The sequence below is a fragment of the Heloderma suspectum genome, chromosome 6, assembly GCF_057233095.1.
Source record: "Heloderma suspectum isolate Gila_16-S chromosome 6, 16-S_ref, whole genome shotgun sequence".
NCBI classification, from domain to species: Eukaryota; Metazoa; Chordata; class Lepidosauria; order Squamata; family Helodermatidae; genus Heloderma; species Heloderma suspectum.
Window position 1 is genome coordinate 103,316,711 of NC_139463.1, and position 11,855 is coordinate 103,328,565.

At 44.2% G+C, this 11,855-nt stretch overlaps 1 protein-coding gene across 1 annotated transcript in view; it reads right to left on the reverse strand.

Moving 5' to 3' along the window:
- Window positions 1-11,839, reverse strand: part of LOC146342201 (integrin alpha-D-like) — a 63,295-nt gene extending 51,456 nt beyond the window's left edge. The window contains exon 1 of the mRNA XM_084805859.1: window positions 11,689-11,839. Coding sequence (XP_084661985.1) covers window positions 11,689-11,749 — 61 coding nt within the window. The 5' untranslated portion in view covers window positions 11,750-11,839. The remainder of the gene's footprint in view (window positions 1-11,688) is intronic.
- Window positions 11,840-11,855: the final 16 nt, after the last annotated feature.

An 11,855-nucleotide genomic window follows, 5' to 3' on the forward strand; every position in this document is an offset into this window, starting at 1 on the left:
GCCAATCCCGAGGGCCTCCAGGCCCTGCTCCTCCTCCTCCTCCTCGTGGCCTCTGCCTGCTCCCCTGCCCTCTCTGAGCATGCAAGCAGTAACAAGCGTGAGGGGACCAGAGGGAGAGGCTGGTGAATGGGCATCAGTGGCAATGCCAAGGAGACAGTGGGCCCTGGTCCTTCTTTGAGTTCTGTTCATCGCCCTTCCTTGGATCTCTAGCAGCTAAGTCTCTGACTGGGGAATAGACGCATCTGGTCTCAAGTGCCCATGTCAAAAAATATGTGCGCAAGAACACAAAAACATCATACAGTTCACAGCCTGCTGTTTCACACACTGCAGCTGCTGAGGTATGGTTTGAATGGCCAATAGGCTATTGTAGGGCAACTGGGATTTTCAGATTGATTCTGCGCCAAAAGAACCATCACCCACTTGGCTTTTAAATGGGTGGAAGGGGGATTGTTGCAGAACGGCTGACTACAACAGGCAAGGCAGAGCCTCCTGCAAGGTGTATCCAGGGCAGCAGAGAGGGGTGGGGGTGTGGAGCGGCAATCCTTGATGTAGGAGAATTGGGATATTATGAGCATCTCCCTGTTTTCGCCTGTGAAATGGAGTTTGGGTTTAGAGCGAAAGTTTCCATATCTGGCATCTGATGAGCGAGCAGAAACCAGACAAAAGGGATAAATCAGGGGGAAGGCAACATGCGGCCTTCCAGATGTTACTAGTCTTCCTCTCCCATCAGCCCTAGCCAGCATAACCAATAGTGAGGGCAATTAGAGTTGTAGGCTAAAACATCTGGAGGGCCACAAGTTGCTCACCCCTGAGCTAAAGGGTCATTAATGTCTGGAAATCTCTCTACAGTAGCCTGCCCCAACCTGATGCCATCCAGATGTGCTGGACTGCCGCTCCCAGAATCCCCAAGCCAGCTGGCTGGGGGTGCTGGGAGTTGTAGTCTGACACATCTGGATAGTGCCAGGTTGGGGGAGGCTGCTGTACAGCTTTTGGAATGTTGCAGCCTTCATTTAGTGGAAGGAGTAGGGAAACAATTTGCATTGTGATTTTGGGCAGAGAGACATAGTGTTAGGGCATTTTAGCTAGCTCCAGCTGAAACAGGATGCAGCCTCGGAGGGTGCGGGCAGCAGTAGAGAGGTTATGGGATTGCACATTGGGAATCTAATACAGGATTAGTGATTGTGCTGCCTGATTTAAGACTCTGCTTGTTTCCAATATGCTCTGCTTGCATTTTTGTAAATAAACACATATTATAAAGGCATGTCCTGGATGTTAGGAAATAGCCGATTTGCTTTATTGGACATTCTGGGAAAACTATTGAAGAAATGCTAATCTGCCTGTCATAAAACAATATATCTTATTATGAAATGTAAATACCAAAAAATTTGAAAATGTAAATAAGTATTGTATTAAATTGTATTAAAGAAAAGACAACACAAAGACACAAGCAGATTCATAATGAATTCTGTGTAACTGGCATAAAAATAATGGTCAAGATGACTTGGGTAGTATTCCAAGAGAAAATGCTGATTTGAAGCTCTCTCAGTTGGGCCAAAAGTTTATTTGAGTAATGAACAGGTGTGAGACTGTATTATTCCAGGTCAAAAGTGTACTGAAAGTTTTCACTTATCAATTAATGAGCAAAAAATATTGTGTAAGGTATACACATCAAAAAAATTAATATACAGATGACTCAAAAATGTATAGACTTTTATTTTTTATTTATTACATTTAAATCCAGCCATTTTTCCTATTTTAAGGAACCCAAGGCGGCGTACATAATCCTCCTCCAAATTTTGAGTAAGAAATTATCTTCTCAAAGGTATAATTCGAAATTGATCTTATCTAGCCTGAAAGGTTTACACATAAGCCATTTATGTATGATTTAATTTTTAAGAATGTTTAATAACAATGAAATAATTAAGACGGTGAGCTCTAATTTATGGGACAGTAGATAATATTAGTTATGAGGTAATTTCTACACAAACAGTATAAATATGTGCTGATTTTACAGTGCTGGAGCTTCTTCTTAGAAGCTCACCAGGCCTGTGTAGCTGTCAGCTGAATAGCCTATTCAATACTGAATAGAGAACTTGGTACTTAAAATGAGATCTCTCATTTTTAAGATGTTAAGACTAAAAGTCTAATTACAAGAAATAGTTCAGAAATTCTATTTCTTGTTAAGCTATTAAGAGCTAAGAATCTTTAGCAAAGCTCTGTTTAACATCAGAAATGTTTTTATGTTTTTATATGCACAATATATTCTGATGTAATGCTACAACTATATTTGTAATAAAAATAAAACGTGGATCAAAGAAGATTTTCCTGTACGAAGTCTTGTTAGTACAAAACCTGGATTGCAACCTGTGAAACAATCCTAGGTGTAGACTTTGTTTAGAAGTATCTGTTCTGCTATAGGTATTAAATAGGCAGCTAAATGTTTCCAAACTACTGAACTATAGATGGATAGTTCAAAGTCCCTAAACCATAACACATGGATCCTTTGGGTTTATGTTTCATTATAAGGAAACAAACTCTGCATAAGAGGTCATCCCTAAAACGTCTTGCCATTTGCAGAAGAGGGGTGAGCAGTTTCTTTTTGGAATAGCATTGTGTAATGACATGAGGCATTGTGCAATGTGACCTTCCAGGAATCCTTAACAGTAGGGGTGGGGAAGCTCAGGCCCAGGGGACAAATCTGGCCATCTGGGGCTCCCCAGTGTTATAGAAATTTCAGCTTTAATATGTTTAGCTTAGCTTAAGCTGTTCTATATTTGTGTGTGTGTTCTACATCTGTATGAAACTGCCATGTTGGCTAAGACACAGTGCCTTATCAGAGACTCAAGAATGTCAAGAATGTAGTATGCAAGAGTACGTGACTCTCTCTACGCATGCTTGAGTGTTGAGGGTCATTGTTTGTGCCAGCTAGACAAAGAAGTTAGTAGAAAGCAGGCGTAAGACAGCCCCCAAAGACTTTGTGTATATAAGCTTTTGGATCACATTCCTTGGTTGCCATCTTTGTTGGTGCATTAGCCCCAAAGGTTGTCTTATTCTGCAGAATAAAATCGTGTTGGGCCAGATCTCTGCCTCCTCTTGTTCTTGGTAAACAAATTGGATGAGTCTACCAGGTATAGAACACAATGTTTGTAACACCAGGGCCTACAATCCCACCCCCATTCCCCCAACTACTGAAAATTTGGTGGTTCCCTGACTTTTGTGCAGTTTTCCCCCCATTCTAAAAGATTGAAACCCCTCTCCTACGCCTTGGTTACTGTCAGTAAGACCCTTACGCTGCAACATGCTGGTATTTTTGTATATAGTCCTGTCCGTTTTGCCTTCGGCCCTGCCCACCACCAGAATGTGGCCCCTGAGAGCTCCTCTGAAATGGAATTCAACCTACAGGCTGAAATAAGTTCCCCATCCCTGTTTACAGGCTAGTGACTTGGGTTGTAAAAGATCCAGGATTAGTGGGAAGACCTAAACTGTTTGAACAGGTTTTGCCTGGCAGACCCCCATTGCAATTTAAGCCAATGGCTCTTGTTGTTGTTCAGTCGTTAAGTCGTGTCTGACTCTTCGTGACCCCATGGACCATAGCACGCCAGGCCTTCTTGTCCTGCGCTCTCTCCCGAGGTGTGCTCAAGTTCATATTCATTGCATCGGTGATACTATCTAGCCATCTCATCCTCTGCCGTCCCCTTCTCCTTTTGCCTTCAATCTTTCCCAGCATCAGGGTCTTTTCCAGTGACTTTTCTCTTCGCATTAGGTAGCCAAAATATTTGAGCTTCAGCTTCAGTATCTGTCCTTCCAAGGAGCAGTCAGGGTTGATTTCCTTTAGGATGGACTGATTTGACCTCCTTGCAGTCCAGGGCACTCGTAAGAGTCTTCTCCAGCACCACAGTTCGAAAGCATCGATTCTTCGGCACTCAGCCTTCCTTATAGTCCAGCTCTCACAGCCATACATTACTACTGGGAAAACCATAGCTTTGATTATACAGACCTTTGTCGGCAAGGTGATGTCTCTGCTTCTTACTATGCTGTCTAGGTTGGCCATAGCTTTCCTCCCAAGGAGCAAGCGTCTTTTAATTTCATGGCTGCAGTCACCGTCTGCACTGATCTTGGAGCCCAAGAAAATAAAATCTGTCACTGCTTCCATTTCTTCCCCTTCTATATGCCAGGAAGTGATGGGGCCAGATGCCATGATCTTCGTTTTTTTAATGTTGAGTTTCAAACCAACTTTTGCACTCTCCTCTTTCACTCTCAGCAAGAGGCTCTTTAGATCCTCTTCGCTTTCTGCCATTAGGGTAGTATTGTCTGTGTATCTGAGGTTGTTGATAATTCTCCCGGCAATCTTAATTCCGACCTGTGATTCATCCAACCCGGCGTTTCTCATGATGTAGTCTGCATATAAGTTAAATAAGAAGGGCGACAATATACAGCCTTGTCGTACTCCTTTCCCAATTTTGAACCAATCGGTTGTTCCATGTCTGGTTCTGACTGTTGCTTCTTGACCCTCGTACAGGTTTCTCAGGAGACAGGTAAGGTGGTCTGGTACTCCCATCTCTTTAAGAATTTGCCAGAGTTTATTGTGATCCACACAATCAAAGGCTTTAGCGTAGTCAATGAAGCAGAAATAGACGTTTTTCTGGAATTCTCTTGCTTTCTCCATGATCCAGCGAATGTTGGCGATTTGATCTCTAGTTCCTCTGCCTCTTCGAAACCCAGCTTGTACTTCCGGTAGTTCTCAGTTCACATACTGCTGAAGCCTAGCTTGTAGGATTTTGAGCATAACCTTGCTGGCATGTGAAATGAGCACAATTGTACGGTAGTTTGAACACTCTTTGGCATTGCCCTTCTTTGGAATTGGAATGTAAACTGACCTTTTCCAGTCTTGTAGCCACTGTTGAGTGTTCCAAATTTGTTGGCATATTGAGTGCAGCACTTTAACAGCATCATCTTTTAGGATTTTAAATAGCTCAGCTGGAATACTGTCATCTCTGCTAGCTTTGTTGTTAGTAATGCTTCCTGAGGCCCACTTGACTTCACTGTCTAGGATGTCCGGCTCAAGTTCATTGACCGCACTATCATGGCTATGAGGGACATTCAGATCTTTCCTGTATAGTTCTTCTGTGTATTCTTTCCACCTCTTCTTAATCTCATCTGCTTCTGTTAGGTCACTGCCTTCTTTGTCCTCTATCATGCCTGTCTTTGCACAAAACGTTCCAGCAAATATCTGCAGGGAGGGGGTGGGGGGAGGGAGGAGTTTTGGGCACTCTGGAAGCATCTTTAGCATGCAAGAGCCTCCCTAGAAACCTAATTGGAGGTGGGGGAAACAGTATCTGTTGGAGAGTGAATGCTGTGAAAACCCCTCTATGCTCAGCCTGTGTAAATAAACTGTATATTCTGTAATACCATAAGTTTCCCATACCCCATTCAAAGGAAACCAAAACCCTGGGTGAACACTTGCACCTATGGAGTTCTCACACCTTGGAGAATCAGGGTCCAAGGACATATTATGAATATCCAGCATCAGATGCTGGCGTCTCTTGTGCAGTGGGACCAAGAAAGCTGAAGATAACAGCTGCCCTCCTGGCTTAGATAAAAGGTCCAGCATTCTGTAGCCACACCAGTCAGTCAGCTAGCCAGATTCCTCGGGGAAGCCCATAAGGAAATGGGTAGAGTTGAAAAAGAGATGAAATAACTTTTCCTCTGCCCCCATGAGGTATTTTACACTGCACTACAATAAGAGATTTGGTGCTAAGTCATTGTCATGGCAGCCCTGGCGAACCTGAGACCTGCTCAATCCCCTTGTGAGACAGGAGCCTGGGAAGGCTGCAAGCAGGGCAGCAAGTAAAGGTAGCCTGGATGAAGATGTCCAGAGGAATCAGGAGAAGGAAAACTGGAAGACAGAATTGACAGAGGAGTGAGAAGCAAATAGCCAGGAGCTGCAGCGATGTGGAAGCTGAAGTTCACACATTGCTTTGCAATGACCCACCCAAATGCTTGGATGGATGGAGGCCCGCAGTCTTACTCTCAAAGAAAGCTACAAGGAGCTGGTGTCATAGCATAATGGCTGAGCTATGAATCAAGAGGGCTCCAGTTCAAATGTCACCTTGGCCACAAGCTAATTAGGCAGGCCATTCTCTCTCAGTATCCACCCACCTCTGCAATGTCATAATAGTGACAGCAAAATAGTGTCCTGTGACATTGTTTTTTTTCTAAGGAAAACAGTGAAATGTGAAATACTTATTTTTAACTCAGCACAGCACATTAGACCACCACAGTTTTTATCACAATCCTGGTTCCATATGAGATTGGATTAACACAAGAATCTTTCAATTTCCATGCTACATTTCCACTAAAACTTGGAAGTTAGTTTGATGGGTTTGTTTCAGACTAATTTTCTATATCGGTGTTTCCATAAAGTAATAAATCTTTAGATCTGGTAAAAACAGAGTAGTGATTTGTTAGCTGAAAAAACAAAATTGCATCATGCAGAAGCAAAAGTCTATGTTACATGATTTCAACACTAGATAAACACTAATTATTATTAGGTATATGGCCTGAATTGGAAAGGAAAAGCCAGGGGGATTTGATTCCCCCTTTTTAGTACTGGGGTTTTCACTCCATTTTCTTTTCTCTCACCCATGAGTGTGTTGTGACCCAGATGTCTGCCAGGAAGGAAGTAGTCCACATTTGGAAATCCCCACATCTTCCCAGCTTTCTCAACCAGTGGAGGTCCTTTGGTGAGTCATTTGACACTCCATGACACTGTCTTTCTTTCTTATACCCCACTACTGCTAGAAAAAGGCAGGGAGGTCAAACTGCAAGATGTTTTTCTTTCACCAATGCCCTTAAACCCACTTATTTTCCTCACTGTGCTGAGGTGTGCACATTTCTACATAAAATGTGTCACCAGCACGCACACACTGGAAAAGAGAGGGAAGAGTTTGCTTTGGCAAAGTGAGCTCTACAGTTCCTTACACAACAAACTTGAGAGCCATTTCGCAATAAAGCATATATGAGCTTTGGACACAAACCACCAGAGGCCAAGAGACAGTGCCAGCTTCAGATTTGTAGCTCCCCTTGAGCAAGACGCCTTCGGTGGCCTACCAGGGCTTCTGCTTGTGCAGCTGCCGCCCATGGCCGTGCAAGGGAAGAAGCAGGCATGGTCTACGCTGGGGGAAGGAGAGGGCAGGCGAGCCAACAGTGGCAGTGGCTGCTTGTCGCCAGGGCCAGTCCAAGGCATTTTGCTGCCTGAGGATCAGAAGCAAATGCTGCTGCACTTGCCACCACGGCTACAAAATACCCTAGACCAGCCAAGTTGTTTTGGCACCTGAGGCAGAACATCTTGCAAGTACTTCCCCCACTCCGGGGTGGCAAATACATTAACAGTAAATAAAATGTCTTTCACAGCATTGAGAACCAGCTGCCTGATGCATCTATCTCACTCTGCCTAATGGTAGGGCTGGCCCTGTTCCTCACTTCTGTTGCTGCCATTTGCCTGGGTGAGTGGGCATATGAACGGCAACAGCAGCAAGGGTAAGCTGCAGGGGACAACCAAGAGTCAGTAGGCCCTTCTGAGGGACCAGGACCTTGGCATCTGCCCAACAAAGCCAGTCTAGATGCCAGTCCTGAGAACAGCTAAGCACACGACCCCCTTCTTTGCTCACATAATTGGGGTTCAGACAATTGGGTGAGAGGTACTGTATTGCTATTAAAATTATAGTAATTCTTTCTAAATTAGCACCTATATACATATGAATTAATATATGCAAATGTTAGGCAAATCACTGTCCTCTTTCTTGGTGATGCTTTTCCTTTTTTGGCAATGCATAAGCAACCATACGAGACAACCCCCACCCACTCACATTGAAAGAATGTGTGAGGGAGACTGGGGGACCATGTGGGCTAGCCACGCCCCCACATGCAGCACCCACACACCCTGCAATCCATGTGTTCAGTTAGCATGTGAAAGGCACTACAAGAACCCTAATATATACACATAGAGTTCCTCCATGTGACAAGGGGCCCAGGCCCAACCAGGTTCACCATGCATGTGGAGTTCTGCATACATACATCTGGACTCTGGTAGTCCCTTCACACACCAGCTGAGTATGCAGATGGTGTGGCTGCTGTGCACATTAGTGGCAAGGCTCACCCGTGCAGCCCCACAAGCCCCCGAACACAAGTTCTTGCCATGTGTGTATGTGGGCCATCTGAACCCCCGCTATAAAAAGAATACTTCAGGTGTTCCATGCATGCAGTACAATGAGACAGTAGAATCTCGAGGTGGTATAGTGGACCATACCACTTCAGACTAGGGGATACTATATTTGAATGATTCCCTTCAGTAAAAACAAAATCTCAATGGAATGTACTACTCCCTACTTTTCAAACTTTTAAAGGGTGGTGTGTACTTGCAGAGGTTTTATTTGTGCATGTTAGCATTAAAAACGTGCAACCTCACACCTTCAGCCTCAAGTGGTCCAGCCCGTTCTGCCAGTGCTGAATTCTGCCACCTCACCACTTTATTACTACCCCACCTTTAAATTCAGAAAGCATGTCAAAGGTGGCTTACAATAAAAGAATCCAATAATAAAAGTAAAATCAAACTATCATAAATATATATACAATAACATCAGGTGGCTAAAACAACAGAAGTAGAATACAAGCAAAGTTAAATCAAAGTTAAGAAAAATAGGCATCACTTAAAAAAAAGAAAAAAAGGGGGGGGGTGGATCCCAGCACTACTGTTCTTTAAAGGCCAGGGCAGATAAGACATCTGTGACCAAGCGCCTCAAACTCAGGGATGAGCATTTCAAAGCCAAGGCACCACCACAGAAAAAGCCTATGTCCAGTTGTCAGTGCCCAATCCAGGGGTCCCCAACCTTTCTGGACCCATGGGTACATTTGGGAATCTGAATAACTGCCATGGGCACCACTACAAAATGCCTAATCAGTCAATTGCCACTTTGGCATCTACCTGTCGTGTCTATGGATCTCAGGCTGCATCTTATTCAGCAAAAACTTCTGCTTATTTATTTGTAATATTTATATACCACTAAATATAATAAAATTCCTAAGCGGTTTCGTGTCTACTGTTTCATTGCCTATTGGACACTGCAATGTCTCTTTAATAAAGGATTGTCTAATTCAGTTAATTGCTGGTAGTGCAACACAGTTAATGCTTCTTTTGAACATATGTTTTGGCAATGTCCAGTATCATAGAATAGTATCAAAGAATAGTGGGGTCGGAAGGGGCCTATAAGACCATTCAGTCCAACAGCAAAACAGTAGTTGCTGTTTTTGGAGAAGAGGTTATTACACAAATACGTTTTGTACTGGAACAGTCTTTAATATTCACTGATGTATACGCTTTTTTAAATTATATACCTGCTTTATGGAAATTAACGGCCAGCGTAAATGGGCTCTCTGCACCCTTTTGACAGCTAAAAGACTGATATTACAACATGGGAAGGATAAGCACCCACCTCCTATAATACAATGGATTGAGGACCTGACAATGCTTTCAATATTTGAACAGGTAGCTTATAAACGCCACCTTCAAATGGATACTTATTTGGTTATTTGGTCCATTTTTGTTGAAGCCTATGTATAACCACTAGAAAGTTTTATGCTTTTCATACAAATCAAAGTACGTATATTTAAAAAATGAGGGGGAAATAATTATTTTTAAAAAATAATTAAGAAATCTTTTTGGGTGCTTGTGGGCACCATGTTGGGTGGCCCTGGCCTAATCTCTGAGAACGAGGATACCTGGAGCTTAGCCTCCAATGATCTTCTTAATGCAGAGTAGCTGTCCCTAACCTGATGCCCTCCAGATGTGCTGGACTACAACTCCCAGAACCCCCAGCCAGCATATGCTGGGAGGTTCTGGGTGTTGTAGTCAAACACATCTGGAGGGCACCAGGTTTGGGAAGGCTGGCTTAGAGAATAGGCAAACTCTGCCTGAAACACAGGCAGTCTTGCCCTTTGCTGCATGGGACTTAATAGGTTGAAACCAGCACTTTGAATTGGGTCTGGAAACGGACAGCGAAGAGGGGCAAAGTGATTTTAAAATTGGCAAGCTGTTTTACAACAATTCAGTTCTGGGTCACAACCTTGCTGCTGTGTTTTGAACCACTCGAAGGCACTAGTCTTAAGGGCAGCCCCATGTGCAAAAACACTGCAGTAGTCTAAGGTGGATGTCTGGCAGACGTGTGGAGCTCGCCTCTGTAATCCTTACAGTATCGCCAGTATCAACTGGTCACCTCATATCACACAGAGTAGGCAGATGCTTGAAGCTGAGAGAATAATGACTTGCCTCAGGCCACTCAAAGTGTAACAGCGTGTTTTAATTTTTGGCTTGTAAGCCACTTAAGTCTGCCTGTTTGGAAGAAAGATGGGACTACCAATTGAAAAAAGTAATGTTGTGGCTGAACTGAAATTTGTACTCAGCCCTTCCTAGCTAACAGAATTAGCTTCTATATTATTAATATTAATTGACAGAAAGCTAGGGTAGGGTAGCACCCCAAGTGAGAGAGGTGGGAAGCTCCACCTTAAATTTCACCTCCGCGCCAAACTCACAAGGTAGCTTTAGGCAAGCCAGTTTCTCTTAGCTTCAGCTAACTCGCCTGCCTCCATACACAATATATGGGATAATAATACAGCTTCTCAAGTTGGTTAGGTTACAGTGGATTTACATGATGAGAAATGAACACAGGAACGTGCAATGAAAAAAGCCAAGTAGGATTATTACTTGTTAATCACCTAACAAAGCATGATTTTAATGTTTTAAACTTTTTATTATTTTAGGGTGCAATCCTATGGCCGCTAGACAGCAGCTAGACAGCCACAGGATTGCTCCGTTCCCGGAAAACCACCTCCCCTCCCGCCTCGTAGGCGGCATGGATGTCCCCGGGCTCCGCGCTCAGAAGAGCAGCATAGAGTGGGGCAAAAGGGGGCGTTTCCGGGGGGGGGGAGTGCGGAAGTGCCGGTATGACGCTTCCTGTGCATCATTCGGCCTCCCCCCACCCTGCTCCGAAGTCCCACAGCTAGGCAGCGGAAATCAGTCATCTAGTCACAAATGCAGGGCGGCCAGAGCGTGGAGAAGATCCCCTCTGCGCTCCGCCCACCCTGCATTGGATAGGCGGTTGCCTCCAAGTTCAGAGGCAGCCGCCTATCCTGATAGGATTGTTCCCTTAATGTTTTATCTTTTACGTTCACTGCTTTGAAATCTGTTTTGGATATGGAGCGGTATACAAATATTGTAAATAAATAAAACAATAACATTATAATAAAATACTTAAAGTAGTACATAATCATTTTAAAATCCCTCATTCAATGTGTCACTGTGCCAACCCTCCCCCAGGTCATGCAAGGCTCTGGCTTCACCTTTTCAGAGGCCCCAAGGCAGCACACCCTTTGCTAGCCTGGACCCAGGTTACCTGCAACACAGCCAGCTCCACTCACTCCTGGTGACTGCTGCCAGCTCTTTATTTTCTAAACTGGCCCTGTGCTTTTCAAAACAGCTTGATGAGAAAGCGATACTTCTTTTTGAGCTGGGAAAAGCTTTGCCTGCTGGTTGTGCCAGATCAAGCTGCTGTCAAGGGCATAAGAGGACCTTTCTGGGTCAGCTGGCAACCCTTTTCCTGACCCAGGACCCAAAGCAAGAATTGTGCTACCTACTCCAGCCAACGAAGAGAAGGACCACCACTTTGATCAGCTTTGTATGGGTGGTATGCCCCATGCTGTCTGTTGTTTCAGCCCTCCGCAGCTGCCTCTGAGCAGGACTCTTGCAGAATTTTGCATTTCATTTCCTATGCTTACCACACCACTATCCTCCCCGCCCCCGC